Here is a 17,715-nt window from a genome sequence, read left to right as displayed (position 1 = left end):
CTCTTTGACTGTATGCTATGGGAACTAAATCATCCATAGTAAGTAATTTACCAGATACTACGGTAAAAAAACTCCGTTGTATCTAATACATTACAGACTACGGAGATAATAAATCCGTCATATTAGATAGATAGTCAAGTATTGTTTTTGCCAAATTCCCAGATACTATGGGTTAATTTACCCATCATATATTATTTAATCAGATACTACAGAATTTTCTAAACCGTCGTATAAAAATACCAACTATTATGGTATTTATTTCCCGCAACAAAACAACGGTAGTAAAAATCCCCAGATACTATGGATATTTTTCACCCGTCATATATTAATGTACCAAATACTACGGAAATTATGACCGTCGTATAAAATTAACTATATACTACGAAAATTACTAAAACGTCGTATAAATTAATTGGATATTACAGACATTGTTAAATTGTCGTATGTAATTAACTAGATACTATGGGCTAATTTATCCATAGTATAAACTCACTAAATCCTATAGATGTTTTAGTCCGTCGTATATTTTGAACCTTATATAATGGTACTTTTATTCCGTATTATATGTTATTAATTACCATGGAATTTATTTTCCGTAGTAAAAAAAGTATAGCAATTGACCATTTTTCTTGTAGAGTACCAAGGTGCTCGTGTAGGACATCATCATGAAGACACTGCAAATACATATCTGGGTTGATTTCTGCAACAGGAAAATTGCTTCTCGGACATTCTTCCACTAAAGGAAAGGTTTTTTCCTTTTCTCGTAATAAAGGAAAGGTGAGATCTGATGCACATAAGCTCTTCAATACATGGGAATGGCTAGAACTGATATATAAAAAGGGGAGGGGAGGGGAGGGGAGGGGTAGGGGGGTAAATACCGTCATGCCATTTGTAAAAATTCGTCGACAACCTTACCCCCTATTTGCAAAGAGATTATTTCTAGGTTTCGAACTTTTGACCGATATGTTACAATAGTGCAACGTTGCGCCGCAGGCTCGCCTTTTGAAGGTCTAAATAAGTAACCTCCAATATTCTCTCTTGAAATGCAATCTAATGTATTATATTTTATGCCGAATTAATAGAAATTCATCAAGGTGAAAGGGACTTTAATGTACATGCTGCCAGCATTCACCTTCCACATTCTGAAAAAAATTACTGCAGATAATTACTGGTTGAACTAATGTTCTATGGCTTTTGGTGTTACAGGTACCATTGGAAAAGCTCAAAGCAAGCACGTACACTGCCTTGTTCATCTCAGATTTCAAAGTCCAAGAGGAAGAATTTTCATCATTAACAAAGAGTTACAAAGTTTTAATGGACCTAGATACAACATGTTTCGAAGTTATTTGGGTGCCAATGATGGTGGATAATCAATCTGCTACTTGGACTGCAGACAACAAAAGAAAGGTTTCAAACATGGGCGCTTCCATGCCTTGGTATTGGGTTTATGACCCTTCAACCATTAAACCTTCATTTCTGCAACGTGTGAAAGAAGAATGGCATTTCCAAGGGGTGCCTATATTGGTGATCCTTGAGAGGGAAGGCTATTTAACTCACACCAATGCTCTTCCCATGATGGAGATTTGGGGACCTTCAGCCTACCCTTTTACTAAAAATGTTGAAGAGCAGCTCCATAAAGGGTTAAGCGATGCAATTGACTACACGTGTTCTGCCAATGATAAGCCAAACATGGAAAAATGGGTATTGAATTTTTATCTCTTAATTTGTTTTCCTTTTGTTTTAAAACCAGGATCTACAAATATACGTAACTTCCAATTCACATGTTCATTTTATAGGTTAATGAAGGGAAGATTAACTTCATCAATTTTTACGACCAGCCAAAGATAGAAAAAAGGGTAATGGATTTCATCGGTCTCTTAATTTGTTTTCCTAATTATATGTCTTAAAACCAATCAAGTTTGATCTACGAAGAAGGTTGTAGTGTGATTGGGCTACTTAATTCTTCCATGGTATCTTTTTCCAATCGCAAAAGCTTTACTTTCTATATTTCATGAATTATGTTGCGTTTGTCTTTCTATGTGTTTTCATGTCTTTTTCTCCTTAATACATACAAATTACCTATCAAAAATATGGAAAGATCGATCTTCAAGAATAACTTCTAATGCATGCTCTCATATATGTATAGGTTGAGGAAGGGAAGATAATTTGCTTCTATGGAAGCCATAACAAAAGTTGGATAACAAGATTTCTGCAGAAGATGGAACTTATTGCTGTGCAAACAAATTTCCAAATGGTGATTACTTATGTCGGCACAAACAAGAAGAAAGACGAATTACCAAGCATCTTGACCTCCATCGACAATACTAGGGCTTCTTTCATCAAAACAAAATATAGTAGGGTTTGGTCTAGTGAGGAAATCCTATCATTCTGGCACAATTTGGAGATGTCAAAATCTCCCAAGAAGATGAAAGTGCGAGTTCCAGTGAGGAAAGAGTTTATTAGCATATTAAGTTACGATGAGGATGAGGATGGGTGGGCTCTAATTTTCTGCGACTCCAAACAAGAAATTGTCAAATCTAGTGGGAACAAATTGATTGAATCTTTGAACAGCTTCACCATAAGTGGATCAAGAATTCAGGAACCTAAGGATTTCCTAAGAGAGCTAAATGAAGGTCTACGAGTCAAGCATGCTACTCATCAAGAACATGGCAAAAGCATGAGGGTCCCAGCAACGGATGGTTATCCTGATTCTGAATGGAAGTTCTGTAGTGAATGTGAGAGCTTTATGTATTAATCAGTCCATTCATGGAGAAATGGCTGTGAAGCTACTTTTATAGAAAGACATGTATTGTTGCCACTTCTAATAAGGGTTTTGTAGGGATACTATTTCTGTTTTATGAGATTGATAAGAGATTGTAGCAAGGCATATGTGTCTTCGTGAGTTTCAACGATAAGTAATAATCTTATTAAACCTCTAATCTCACATTTCAGTTTGATAAATTGTCAAACATCTTGTGAGCACTCATTTTTTATTATCTCCAAGATCTTCATCACCTTCCCCATGCTTTTGAAGGACCTCTTGATAAAAGCCAATGCTCCAATGTCTTAAATACACTTCCCAAGCCTTCAATGTATAGAAAACTTTTCCTCGCCGCACGGCTGCACCCGCGGCGGAGGATTTTTTTCCAAACGAAACCAAAAGTACAGCTAACAGCAAAGAGGAAATACAGGGTGGGGGAATAAAAGAGTACAGTAAAGAGCTCTGTCCCTTGGTTGCTTCGGAGGCGAGACAATCTGCCACCGCATAAAACAGTAGGGTGTGCCTGAACTGGATTGTAGTGAACCAAGGGAGTAGTTTGAAATTCTTCTGGGGAAAGACGAAGTAACTCGTTGGAGAAGACGAATCAGTAGCAGGTTATCACTCTCCAGGATGACAAAGGGAAATCCTTGTTGAGATGCAAACAAGAGACCTTGACGGGTAGCCAATGCTTATGCAGCCAAAGCATAGGAAATGCCGATGCCACACGAAAAAGCTCCAAGAAATAGACCATTCGAGTCTCTACAAACGCCTCAAAAACCAGCTAGACCACGGGTACCAACATTTCTTCGCAAGAAGGGCCGAGATGCAAGGTTCTAAAATTTAGGAACGGTCAAGACCAATAACTTGATCTGATTGTATCCAATAATTTATCCTTTTTTTTTTTATTAAATTAACTTTTTGTTTTGATTTACTCTTGAACCTTACATGTGGAATGGGATCGAAAATTTCAAATCAGAGATCGGTTAATGTCAATATCATTCTGATCTGATTGAAACTGACCGGTCGGTTTCTTAACCATGCTGAGATGGGACACTGACCGTTCCTTTCTCGTGACCAAGAAAGGAAAATGTGTAATGATTGAATCTTGAGAAAACACAAAGGTTTGAAGGTATCATCCTCCAAATCATTGCTACTTTTGTTTGCCTTCTCTATCCTTTCTTCAGGTGCCGATGGAAGGAAAGCAGAAGAAAAGAGGGAAAGACCAACCCCACTTGCTTGTTCAATTTTAATGGTCGAGAATTGAGACGAGCCTTTTGTTCGATTTCTTCCCTCGCTGCCTGAAATATATCATTAATATGATGCTTGATTCATCTTAAAAGCCTACATCGGACTCATTTGTAGGGATTCATACTTCGCATCTCTAGTTTCTTGATTTATTTTGAATTATGTAGTTAAGCATGTTGAGGCGAGAGTTGCACGGGTGACATCTTTTCTTGCTGCCGAACTATATTTTAAAAAGAAAAAAAAAAGGATAGAGGGGGGGGGGGAGGAAATCTACTCAGCCAGCCTTATAAACATTACAATATCCAAAGCCACGTTGAGCTTGATCTTGTATCTACTTCGGCTGGCGATGCTGTTGTAGAGGATATTAGGAGTTTGGTATTATATTTTTCTCATATATTCTCTCAAATCCTCTATAATGAACAGTGAGTGACAGTAAGGATTATACACCCCCATCCGTTAGATGCTCACTATCTCCCGACAGAGGATTTTTGTGCCCTGCTTGTTTTCTAAATCCTGATGTATTAGTCTGTGGGAGATCTCCCCCGGATCCTTTTAAATAAATCACTTGGTGGAGGCCCATCTTCTCCACCTCATTTGTCTAAAAGGTAGATGTAAATAATAATAAAATATACAAAGCCAAAAGTAAGTCTCTTTAATTTAAAACTGGAATAGAAAAATTTACTAAAACTAATAGGACAAGATGCCTGGGGGAAAAAAAAAAAAGCAAAACAGAACAAAAAATGAGGGAAAAAACCGATTCAAGCCACAATTCTTCTTCTATGAGGATCTGCAGCCCGCCACTTCCAACATACAGCCTGCATACTGGAGTGGAGGGCAAATTACAATATATCAAGTTCAGTTCATAACACAAAACAAAACAAAAATTATAATTCACTTCAGTTCATAACACAAGTTCAATGATTTCCCCTGTCTAAATGTTGAATGCGAATTCTATCTAGATGATCAGAACTCAATATATTCAAGAAATCATTCATTCTCTTGATGCTGTTCAAGAACACTTTGAATTCGCTTGCAATTCTTCATGTTACCATCGACCACATCCCATAAATCGTATCGTTCCAGCACCAAAAGAAAACACCCAATGATGAATACTCGAGCAATCCATTAGAGCAACAGATCTTACTTTGAAGTATAAGATTTGATAGTGTATATGGTCTGTAATAATGTGAGAACAAGCAGCAGAGTTGCAACAATAAATGAAATTACCATCCATGGCGTGCTGAAATAAGTATGTCTCAGCTTTGCCTTCCATGTATGCCAAGTAACCCTGTAATATGCATTCAACTTTTGACAGAGATCAAAAAAATAAAATGAACCAACATCAATGTTAACCTCTTTGACAAGCTTGTTGAAAATTAGAGACACCTGCTCATGGTCTCCTACCAAGCTTTTGATAATACCATGCTCACGTAGCAGTATAACATCCTTGGAAGAGGCAATGATGCCATCTAAGAGGGTCGCATAATCTGTGATGAATTTAGGATTAGGCAAAGAACAATGCAATTGTTCAAAAGCAATCATATTTCGGAAGAGAGACTCTGTCCAATCTTCGATATTTATACATGGGATTGCCAAAACTCCATTCTTAAAACTTAGATCCAATAAGCATTTACCTCTGCCCACCTCAAATTTGACTCCTGCTTCATGAAGCTGTGTTACATTGTGAGGAAGTTTAAGCTCCCCATTTACCAAGGATATCTTAGCTGATGAAGGGATGTAACAGTGCCGTACAAAGTCAAGCAAATGCTTTACTTGAGGCATTTTTACAGTTGGGACTGCAACCGTTCCTCCATTCTCTCTCGGCAATGCACAACATGAGGATGAAGAGGAGGAGCAACAATCACGCACAGAACCAAGAAGCACCTGCTTTACTTTGGAGCATTTAGAATTCTCACTCGACACATCTTCCTCCTTTGGCATCATATGTGAAAAGGGATAGCGAACAGTTTCGAAGAGGGAATTGAGACCCTTTCCCTGGTTTAAGTTGTATAAATCCACAAGAACAAAGAAGGGCAACTGATTTTCAAGTAGTATTAAGTCACATTTTATGGCACTAGACAACCAAATGTTACTGAACACAGGATCATCTAGATTACTCTGTTCAAGTGGCCGCGGATTTCTGAGGAGAAATTCGAGGATGAAACATCCATCTACTAGCATCATTGTTATAAATTCATTACTATTGATACTACTGGTGTCTTCTGCATAACATTGGCGTGTTTCTTCTTCTCTCTTCTTCATAGCTTCCACATATTCTTGCACATCTATCCCAGGTTTTCGATCCACAAATGAACGTAGAAACTGCCTTTTAAGTGTTTCCATCTTTCTTAGGTTTTCATTTTTATGGTGAAAAGGGCCAATCGAGACCAACTGAGGTGTGTATGCCTCTTTATTTATTCTGCGGAGCTTCCCAGGAACAATAGAAATACAGAATTTCGATGATGAGGGAGGGCCAATCTTTAATATATCTCGGATTGATGCAACCAATCCTCTTTCTGGATCTCCAATTGGACTGGACATTGCATTAAGCTTTCACTCTTCTACTGAATAAATGGAGTGGTAAACATAATTGCCAAAATATAATTCTGGTTAATAACAACAACAAAATCCAACCACATAACACACACAAGGGAGAGAGCAAACAACACTAGCCTTCGTACGAGTAGAAGGAGAGAAGAAACATAAGCTTACCTGTTTTTGCTCTTCCGACAGGCTAATGGCTATGTTTCCAACCCACAATCCTTCATATACAGAGAAGATCCCAAACCCTACTTTCCAATCACAGAGAGAGAGAAAGAGGGAATTAAAGATTCGCACAGGCTACAGAGTATGGTTGAGATAGAGGGCTTCCGGCAAATATCGCTGGTTTCTGTGATCATTGTGGAAGCAAAGCAAAGAAAAGAGGAGGGTCCCAGGTAAGTCGGCGTAATTTTGCTAACGGACGGACTAAAAGGGTTTAAAGCAACACTCACTGAATTCTCAGGCTCGAAGTTTCAGCGAAGTTTCTCATACTCATTGGAATCTCATTCTCAGGCTTGAAGTTTCAGTGAAGTTTCCTAGATAGACTGCGTGTGTGTGTGTGTGTGTGTGAGAGAGAGAGAGAGAGAGAGAGAGAGAGAGAGAGAGATTAGTAGTTCGGTGTGAAAATAGAATGGCGGAAGCAAATGCACTTTTGCAAAAGCAACCCAAAGTTTTGGGGTGAGTAATTTCTTCCATTGTAGAAATTACTCTCAAGCATATCATCTCTCTTGAGGATTTCGAAATCTTAGGACAAAATTTTGCTGTGACGAAGAAAGTAAGTCCAAAGGTGATTACAACTATCCACAATTTTCATTTACCTCTTACGAAAACATCGATAGCAAAAGCATTCAAATTGAAGGAGGTCGTTTGTCTCTGACGTTTAGGTATAAAGCCTCGATGGGAACTATAGTGAATACTTCATACATGCCTTCTTCATAAACAAATCAGATAGTTCTTATTCTTTTATACGAAAAAACAAAGCAACCCAAGGCACAAGGATCTCGCTATTGGAAGATCTGGGAGGGGTAAATGTACGCACTCTAACCTCCTGCTTTGCTTACTCTATAGAAAAGACTATTTCCAAATGTTGAACCTAAATCTGACCAGCATTTTGCATTAGTTCTCATTCTCTTATCAGTATCCTTAGTTCATTTTTTTTTTTTTTTAAAGAACAACAAATAAATTAAGATTAAGAACTAAAGGTACACCCGTCCCAATTTTATATATACAATCTATGTTTCCTTTCCACTGTTTGAGATGCCCACTTAGCCATCAAAAGGACCAAAGCCGAAGAAAGTTTAAAATAAAAAGTTAAGTGCTGCCGTTGTTTATATACATCTAAGAACAAAGGGGCCACACTTAGAGGCCAAGCAATGGATGATAGGTCAAAAGTTAGTTTGTTCAAAAAGCTAGAGTTACTCCATACTTCCGTCACTTCCCAATTTCGTGTGTCTTTGAGCCCTCATAATAATGCCCTCACGCATCCTCATGAATGTCTCCTGTCTTTATGTAATCAGTCATTAGTTGTGGGAATTTACCATTTAAAGAAAAAAAAGAAAAAAAACATACGGCCCAACCTGTTAGTTTGGGAGATGCTACAATAGCACAAACCATTAAGGGATGATCAAGGATGGGGGGAGTCCATGTCAAAAGACCTGGGTCCGAAACCATTACCGATTCAAGTAATTGATTTGGTAGAAAATGTCTGTCATTTCTTAGCGCTAGTGATAGAAAAACAATTCAATCTCATGGTCATACCTACCGTTACAGAGTACAGAGTCCATCAAAAGAAATGATGTCCAACAATTTTAGCCACACTAAAGTCCAGCAAATGAGAAATTCTTTAGAGAGTTTAGGTTATCTTCATTCTTATGTCAATGCAAAAATAGATTTCTACACCATGATTTCCAAGTTCTGTGGTAAGTTCAATAACTAAAATATAAATTTTAAAGATAAATTCCCCCACATTTGTTCCCACTCAATATGAACAATTTTAGGAGATGAGACTCACTTTACTATCAATGGAGAATAGAGTTACAGTTGTTCCTCATCACACCTCTCTTAGATTGTGTACAAAGAAACATTAGCTATAAACATATAGCGACATTATATACAAATAATTTACCGAAATACTTATACAACTCTTAAAAACATAGTGAAATTTTAGAAACACAACCTTAAAACGATGTAGAAGATAATGAAAAAATAAGAACAAGCAATGCACACAAATTTACGAGGTTCGGCAAGATTGTCTACGTCCCTGGTGAGATGAGATCCTGCTTCACTATCAATGGAGAATAGGGTTACAACGCTCATCCCTCATACATCTCAGTATTGTTTGCATTATTGAGAAAAAAAACCCTCGTTACAAATATATAGCAAAAAACCCTAATCCGAAAAGTACCCAATTGCCCTCAAATAAAAAATTCGAGCGGGGGACTGTACCTCCCTACACCCCCTGCCATGCAGGAGAGCCTTTTGCCCCCTTGCAATCCCCATGACCAGCTAATCGGCTAGCGGGACCATCGTCCTGCTGTCGAGGAGCTACACCAATACTCCCTGGATTAAACTGTGATGCAATACAAGACATCGTACACCAACAAAAACCCTTGAGGCCTTCGGCTTCTTAAGAGTCCTTCAAAATCAACCCACTTTTGCCAACATCGGAATACAAGACATCATGGCCCCAACAAAGGACAAAAACCATATAAGCCATCAAACGCTCTCTATTGATATCTACTCTGAAGAAAGGTTAGACTGACTATATATAATACTGAATATCTGAATGATCAACTATCTCCATATATAATGGTGCCTGCATTCCCCTTCCACATTCTCAATAGATGCAAAGTTACACAGAAATTAATCTGAAAAAACAATAATGCAGACAAATCACTAGTTGAACTAATACATATTGTTCTATGGGTTTGGTGTTAACAGGTAACATTAAAAGAGCTCAGAGGCAACCACATTGCCTTGTTCATCTCAGATTTCAAAGTATAGATAGGAAGAACTTTCATCACTCATAAAGACTTACAAGGCTTTAAACATCAACCCACAGACAAGTTTCGAAGTTGTTTGGGTCCCTATGGTGGATCAATCCACTACTTGGACTGCGGACAACAAAAAAATGGTTTCTACCATAGGCGATTCCATGCCTTGGTATTTGGTGTTGGAACCTTCAACCATCAGCATTTCATTCGTGCAACATGTGAAAGAAAAATGGAATTTCCAAGGGAAGCCTATGTTGGTGATCCTTGACAGGAGGGGGGAAGGCATTGCACACGAATGCACTTCCCATGATGGATCTTTGGGGCGCTGCAGCCTACCCTTTCACAAGAAACAATGAAATGAATCATTGAAGAAGAATGCTGCAGAACACTGCAATGGTGCGAAGGGGGTACTATTGCTTGGATACATGTAGGATCTGGACATCTATGCTTCATCTTAGAAATTGTACTTCAAATACATAGGCCCCAAGTTTTCAAGCAGGATACGCATTTTAGTAAGAACCAAGCTGCCTGGACTAATGCAAATATTGGGGATGATTTCTTGATTATTTCATTTTTGTAAAGCCTATATCAAGCTTGTATACAGGACACCTATTAAATGTGATCCACAACTCCAGCAGCATTATAACCATATATCCAAAGCCAAGTATTTTTAATTTAAAACAGAGAACCAAAATTCTTAAGCTAACGGGACAATATATGAATCTGCATTCTAGAGGGGAGGACAAATTACAAAATATCAAGTTCATCCAAAAAAGAAGAAAAATAATAATTAATCAGAAGGAACTTCAGTGCAAAGGATTTTCTAAGAGAGCTAAATGAAGAACTACGAGTGAAGCATGCTGCAGAACATTGCAATGGCATGATGATCCCAACTAGGGATGGTCCCATACAGGTGCATTGCATGGAATGTGGGCGCTTTATGTATTAATTAGTCTAGATTTTGTGGGAATGGCTTTGCATCTACTGTCCTAGAAAGACTAGAATTGTTGCCACTTTAAATAGCAGGTTTGTCACTTATGTTGATTAGTAATGTATATTGTGAGATTGGTGGAGATACTATTGTTTATGTTGGTGTACGATGTCCTGTATTGCATCACAGTTTAACCCAGGGGGTAATGGTGCAGCTCCTCGACAGGCAGGACGGCTGGGGACGTGTTCTACTTTTGTCAACTCTGATATGGGTTTTTGTTGCTTATTTTGGTATGAATGTTATTGCATATGTTCGTAGGGGTTTTAGTAATACGATTGTGAATTTGTTAGCTGTGGAAATGTTCTACTGTTTAGTAATAAGATTGTGAATTTGTTGGCTGGGGCCATGTTCTACTGGTTTAGTCAAATTCTATGGCACATCTCAATTATATCATTATCCAGTTGATTTTCTCCTGTGCATTATATAATTAAGCTGTCACATTAACATAAAAAACTCAAAGATGGCTGATGTGGCAATTCTACCCATTGGGTTGATATTGTATTATATTGATTGGTTATCTGTGAAGTCTTACAATTGAAATCAATCATACGACCCATCATTTATTGGATTCTTTTCCTAATCATCCAAATCTTGACAGTGATTGATCTTGTTGATTGACATACGTTGCTAATGTGTTTAGGCTGAAACTTATCGCATGATTCAGCGTATTGTTGACAATATGGCCACAAATATAATTTTGAGATCCAATAAGTGCATTAAGATTATTTTTCTTGCCTTGTTTATAAGATTGAAACTTGAAATGGAAAAGATAGATAAGAAAGCAAATACAGGATCATACTTCTAGTGGGATGAGTAGAAAATAATTGGCGAAATCCCACAATTATAGTTAGTCAGTTACTTTTATTGAAGGCCATTCCAGTTCATTGATCAAAATGGTACTAATTTACAATCAAAGGCAAGTGCAAAGAAATTGAAACATTGTTCAAAACAGCAAACCAATCTAATGATCAATAAGAAAATAAGTTTTCCCTCGGATAGAAATTAACCCTTACCTGTTGAGTTGATAAAATGTGAAGGTTCTTCCGCAATCAGCAATGTCTATGCATATGTACCATTGCAGATCAGATGAATCCTCTAACAAGACCTTCATGAAACAATGTCCATTTCTTACAGAATTAACTCAAGGGAACTGAAAATTCCAGAATAAAGTCTAATGCTAACTTAAAACCAGTGCCTTTGGATTCTTCAACTAGTAATACTCGAAGAAATAATACCAGCAGCCAATCTGAACCATCTACATTAACTTTAAACAGAGGATGGTCTGTATGCTTGTTATAAAATTTGTACGCCTCTTTACCTCTCATGTGGCAAATAAGTTTGCTACCACCAGTTTCACCCTTCTATTTATAAAATTTAATTTTTGTTTCTTTGCTATTGTAAATAGTTAAGATGATCTGTCTTAGTTTATTTATTGTATTTCTTGGTATTTGCTCTAACAGTATAATTTCCAAATCACACTTTCATGCATTTTTATAGGTCGAGGAAGAGAATATCATCTGCTTCTATGGAAGCCATAATGAAGATTGGATAAGAAGATTTCTGCAAGAGATAGAATTTATTGCCATGCAAGAGATTTATATGGAATAAGATCACAACAGTGGTTAATTAGGAAATTAACATCATTTATGATAAGTCTAATAAAGTAGCAGAGTTTAATATCATATATGACACTTACAAGATAGGAGAGTGACTCCTACAAGTTAGGTGAGGATAAGATTGGATCCTAATGCAACCGGACTGCATGTGTGGCAAGAGATGATGTAGGAGAGAATATCTCCACTTATAATATCCAAAGCGAAGTTTTTATAATTTAAAAATAGAACCGAAATTTTTACTGAACTAATAGGATGAGAAGTCCCACAATAATCAAAATCAAAACCTAACCGTGCTCACGTAGCAATATTACATTCTTGGAAGAGTCAATGAAGCGAAGGTTCCAAGAAAGGTTGGACAATATGTGTCACACTGTAATCGTTCAAATGCAACCATATTTTGGAGAAGAGACTCAGTCCAGTCTTGGATATTTATACTTGGATGATCAAAACTCTTTTTTAAAACTAATGTTGAATAATCATTGTTTTAGGGTTGCGTTTCTACAAGTCAATTAGTATTATGAAACTTCTACATTTTGTCTTATTATGAGGTTGTTAGGCAACCTTGGCAGGCCAACAACGTAAAAGCTTATAGAAAAATATCTTTGAAGGAACAGTCAAAGCATGCTACTAAGACATCCGAAGCAGTAGGTAAATTCCCCCTTACCGAAATCATAAGACGGAATTTTGCTGTGATGAAGAATATTTCTACTAAAAAAGGTCGATTGTTATTCGATTCTAAGTATGAAGTCTTATTGAGAGTGACTGCAGAGAATATGTTCAACCATGCCTTCTTTCAAAGGGGCAAGTCAGTGAGTTCTCCTCTTCAGCCTTCTTTAACTTAACTGATTAATTTTCAGTTAAGTTAATTTTCAGTTAAGAGGAGAATTCCTAGGACATCATTTTCAAAGGGGTTGTCGTTTTTTTTTTTTAAAACGAATGAAGAAAAACAGATAGCAAAAGGAAACAGCGCCTAGGGCGCCCCACCTTCGGCACTCACTGACCATTATCTCTTCAAAGCTGAATAGACCTATTTCAGCTGAGTTCTTAAAGGGATTTTTTTTTCCTTTTTTTGGGGGTAAAAGCTTAGGCCAGGGATTGCGCTTATGAGAAAGTAGTTATGGTGAACGAAGAAAAAAATTTGGGTGCTGCAACTGCTCGTAGCGAATGAAATAAAATCACTTATTTTTTCTTTTGGTTAACGAATACCTTTTTAAATTTTAATATTTTCAAGAACACTATTTTAGATTTTATTTCATTGACTATCACAGGGCTGCAACCCGGATCATGGATTTAGTTCTTGAGCTTGATATCGATTCAATTCGGATCTATATCAAAGAGGATTGGTGGGTATTGATTACTTTCGCTCCTTGTTTTTTAGAAAAAATACATTTTTTTTACTGTTTTACCCCTAAAACGATACAGATAATTGATCCAAATCGATCAAGGATCGGGAATTGATCTCAATCGATACTGATACAATACAATCGATACATCCAATATGATACCAATATTTTTTTTTTTTTTTTTTTTTGATAGAAATACCGATACTTGAAACCATGACCCGGCAGCAGCTAAAATTTGTCCGTGAAGAGGTGAGGTATTAAAACTTGATTTTGCTAATCATTGTTTTTTGACTTAATGTAATAACATTGCCTACGTGGCTTCTGCGCCCAGACCAGCAAAGTTCCGCCTCCCAAAAAAAAAAAAAAATTAGAAACCACGTCTCCCTGTAGATGTGCCTCATCAATGACCAAATCACTGTTGTAGGAAGCCCTTTAATTGATGCAATAAAACACTATAGATACTTGTACCCAAAAAAATAGGAAACACCATAAATGCATGCAAGCATAATTTTAATAGATTGTTATGAAAAAAGAACGTTATGCATCTACGTCCTCTATGTCTAAAAACAGGGTGGTTTAAAAAGAGGGTGTGAAAAAGATGCCCATGTCCCTCTTTTCAAACCATCATGTGTCTCACTATAGAGAACGTAGACGGATAACATTCTTTCTCCCAAATCATTATTAATAATTGAAGGGCACAGGTTTCCCACAATATGGACGTGGAAAACCATACAAATAACAGGGCAGGTGACAGATTTGTTCAGTTGGGCCCACATTTTATAGAAGGAGATACTGTGTCAAAGCAAATCCCATGGCTAATTGTATGATGAAGCTAGAGACAAATGCGTTAAGTAGAAGACTCACATTTGTTTGGAGGAAAGAGTTAGGGTGTGGAAGGAATCCCCACACTAGTTGTGATAAAGCTAGAGACAAATTTGTTCAGTAGAAGACTCACATTTGTTCGGAGGAAAGAGTGAGGGCGTGGGAAGGAATCCCCACACTAGCATTGTGAAGATTTTTATTGTACAATATTGGCTTTAATTGCATAGAATTTTGACCTGGGGTTGAATGAGAACCATTCAACTTTCACTGAAAGTAGTAAAGAACACTAAACATCTCGTGCAAGTGACCCCAAAGAAGTAAGAGGAGTCGAATTTAGAACTACACATTTTCTGAGGCGAAGATCCCTTGCCAACTCGGCTACCCCCTTGGGTTAAGTTATCAATTAGGCTTATTTCATTACTAGGGAGGTAGTAATAATGGGTTCTACTAGTTTTTTGGTATTGATTGAGACACCAATAGATTGATTTTATGACTAAGATTGTATATTACTATACTAATAGCATCACAGGAGGACTAAATATTTCTTGATATTTATTTATGAATTTTTTTTTTTTTTTTTCAGGATTCCCAAGAAAATTTGCGAGAATTAAATGAGAAAATTGATGAGAACCTAAGACCAACTGAAGGACTTTAATTGAATAGTAACACCCAACGGACCATATATGAGCTTTATTGGGAGGTACACATTGACAACCATTTGCAAAACTATATCAAAATAAAGCAAAAATGTGTGGGATAGAATGACTGTGAAGTCTCTCATATTTTATCACAATCATCTTATTTTCGCAGTCATTTTCTCTTCATTATAATGGATGGTTGAGTCGATTAGAGATATTTTTAGTTAAAAAAAAAAATCTATTAAAAGCATTTAAGATGAAAATCAAACAACTATACTTAATTGGTCCTCCTACATGTCATTATGAAGAGTGAATAATAATTCACTTCATTTGTAACAAAACAAATGGGCCCATGCAGATGATAACAAGATGTGCAAGTGGTGTGGATGATGCACATGAAGTGACAATAGCCTTACTTGATTCGCTAAATGGGTACTCTCGTGTGGCTCAAGTGGTGCTAATTGTGGCTGCATTTGCAATAGGCTATGGCGAGTTTTGGCAAACCATAGAGCCCTTGGCTACGGATCATCTACTTTCACAATCACTGTGCCTACTCAAGCGACCTCATTGTTTACTCCAAGTAACTGATTCTATTAATTTTGGTCTTGAACCTGTAAGGATTTTAGTGGAGAGAATTTGGATCCTGACTAATTGGCTTGCAAAATTTGAAGAGACATTTACTGAAGATTATATTCGAAAGGATTATTTTCCGGGAGTACTTGTTATTGGGTACCAGGTTGTGTATGGTGTTGTCACGTGCCTCTCTCATAACATTGCATTGGTCTGAATGAACAAAGAGTAAGATCATCCACACCCCCCCCCCCTCCTCTTCCAAAAATATGCATGCAATCCCCGCCCCATACTCCACAACCCCAACACATGCTTATTATATGGATGAATAAGAAAGATTTTTGGTATCCAAAAACTTCAAAATTATTATTGTCTATTTTTTCAGGTACACAACTTTAGCCACTGAGTCCCAACCAATGAGAAAGTCTTCAGAGAGATTGGCTTATCTTCATTCTTATGTCTATGCAAGGAGAAGATGCTACCCCAAATTTTGTCGTATGAGACGATGCGGTAAGTTCGACAACTAAAATATAATCGATTGTGAATATTTACATACCCATCTTTCTACAGGTTGTGTTAGTACTTCTACCAATCACCTGAAATCTCAAATATCTCTTCCTCCACGTGGGAGCCACCAAATTCTTCTCATCTTTCTATCTCCCCCTCCACACTAAAATCACACCATCTCAGAAGCTAGCTGTTAACGAGAGGGTGCCCAAGTACGTATAAGTCTTCACGTTAGACTACCCACTTCAGATGTGAAATTATTATTTCCACCTACCACTTGGAACGCCAATAGTAACATATAGATTGAACCAATTTTAAAACCCCAAAAGCTCCCACGTTATTTGAAATCGGCACTGACCATCATCATTGGTGTGTTTGAGATTGTGAGCCTTTGCTTCAAAGTGTTTGCCTTGCTAGTTGTTTGCTTCTGTAATTTGCGTCTTTATGCTTTATTGTTTATGGGGATCCTTAATCACTTGGGTTCGTCCAAGAGATCTTTGGCAAACTTCTAGGTCCTTTTATATTCCATCTCCCTTTTTTTTCTTTTCTAAAAAAATGTTGATATCTATCGAGAAAAAAAAAATTTTTGAATGAGAAATTAATGACAAAATAGCGCTCATTGATATTAAGGGTGGGTACATCAAGAGAGCAGATCAATTTTACGTATAAGAACGTAAGAGAATGACTCTAGTTAGGCAAAAAAGAGGGTAATCTACCTCACCAAGACGTATGACAAGCTTGAGCCCAAGCTAAACTTCAAGTAGGGTTTTAGTTAATCCAATTGGATCCTAATTCATGGCTGGTCACAGGGGTTGGGTTTGAAATGGGCTTGTGTAGGTTTTCCACACATTGATTGGGAAGGTTTCTTGGATCTAAGACGTTTATGCATTCTTAAACATGATCGCCGGCCTATCAAGAAGAGAAAAAAAAAAAAAAAGGCAAAAGGTTTGTGCATGGTCATGTACATGCACGATTGTACCTTCAGCTGTTAGATAGGGGAGAAAAGGGGATGTGTAATAATACTTCTTCGCTACACTCCATATAATAGTTGAAGACATGACCGTATATGTATATGGCCATGGATAAAAACTGCGCCTGTTATGATCATTATTTTGATGGTTCCTCTTTTATTCTTTTTTTTTATTATTATTATTATTATTATAAGAATAGCTTTTTTATATATAATTCTTTGTTTATCTCTCCCAAATATATATATATATATATATATAATCATTAAATTTTCAATCTTTCATATTACAATGTATGACTAATAAGGTTATAAGCATGTCAAATTATTACTTTAAAACCTGAAAACTTATTGCTGCATACTTCTATTTCCTTTTTTTTCCCATTGTGGGGGAGGGGAATTTGATTTACCCACTGCTGCCCACTCGCAAGGGAGTAGCTGTAGTTACATTAGTAACCACAGTACAAATTTTATTTTATTTTATTTATTTTTACTAGGCAATCTATTTTCTGTTAGTTTTTTGGTAAAAAAAAAGATGGTGGACCTCGGTATGAAGACAATTAATCTATTTTCTTTTTTTTTTTTGGCAGCGATGTCTGATAGACCTCGTCATGAAGACATTGCAATGTTCATGTCTGGGTTGATCTCTAAAACAGGAGAATTGGTTCTCAGTCATCATTCCACGGGAAAGGTAACATTGAATAAGCTAAAAGGCTTGTGC

At 37.0% G+C, this 17,715-nt stretch overlaps 2 protein-coding genes across 9 annotated transcripts; one reads left to right on the top strand and one right to left on the bottom strand.

The window, feature by feature from the left end:
• The first annotated feature begins 17 nt into the window (after positions 1–17).
• Positions 18–2,755, top strand: LOC122082176 (protein SIEVE ELEMENT OCCLUSION A-like). Its single transcript, XM_042649654.1, has 4 exons — positions 18–38; positions 1,207–1,701; positions 1,797–1,856; positions 2,147–2,755. The coding sequence occupies exons 1-4, from the start codon at positions 18–20 to the stop codon at positions 2,753–2,755; spliced, it is 1,185 nt and encodes a 394-aa protein (XP_042505588.1).
• Positions 2,756–4,649: 1,894 nt separating this feature from the next.
• On the bottom strand, positions 4,650–7,479 carry LOC122081297 (UPF0481 protein At3g47200-like). 8 transcript variants are annotated; one of them, XM_042648348.1, is made up of 4 exons: positions 6,719–7,479; positions 5,393–6,570; positions 5,234–5,294; positions 4,650–4,828 (listed from the first exon to the last, which is right to left on the bottom strand). In XM_042648348.1, exons 2-4 carry the CDS (start codon positions 6,545–6,547, stop codon positions 4,659–4,661), a joined length of 1,386 nt encoding a protein of 461 aa, XP_042504282.1. In that variant the 5' UTR covers positions 6,548–6,570; positions 6,719–7,479; the 3' UTR covers positions 4,650–4,658. The 8 variants fall into 8 exon arrangements, with proteins under 8 accessions (XP_042504282.1, XP_042504285.1, XP_042504286.1 ...); XM_042648351.1 differs by having other exon boundaries at positions 4,748–5,294; positions 5,393–5,493; positions 5,641–6,570; XM_042648352.1 differs by having other exon boundaries at positions 4,748–5,044; positions 6,719–7,478.
• Between the last annotated feature and the right edge of the window lie 10,236 nt (positions 7,480–17,715).

The sequence above is a fragment of the Macadamia integrifolia genome, chromosome 6, assembly GCF_013358625.1.
Source record: "Macadamia integrifolia cultivar HAES 741 chromosome 6, SCU_Mint_v3, whole genome shotgun sequence".
In the NCBI taxonomy this organism is placed as follows: Eukaryota; Viridiplantae; Streptophyta; class Magnoliopsida; order Proteales; family Proteaceae; genus Macadamia; species Macadamia integrifolia.
This window is presented reverse-complemented; position numbering and strand designations above follow the sequence as displayed.

Bases quoted from the DNA above. Each gene is read 5' to 3' on its own strand.
- LOC122082176 (XM_042649654.1), top strand. From the start codon at position 18: ATGGGAACTAAATCATCCATA. The intron at 39-1,206 runs GTAAGTAATTTA...TTGGTGTTACAG, and splicing joins TGGGAACTAAATCATCCATA to GTACCATTGGAAAAGCTCAA. The intron at 1,857-2,146 runs GTAATGGATTTC...ATATATGTATAG, and splicing joins AGCCAAAGATAGAAAAAAGG to GTTGAGGAAGGGAAGATAAT.
- LOC122081297 (XM_042648346.1), bottom strand. From the start codon at position 6,547: ATGTCCAGTCCAATTGGAGATCCAGAAAGAGGATTGGTTGCATCAATC.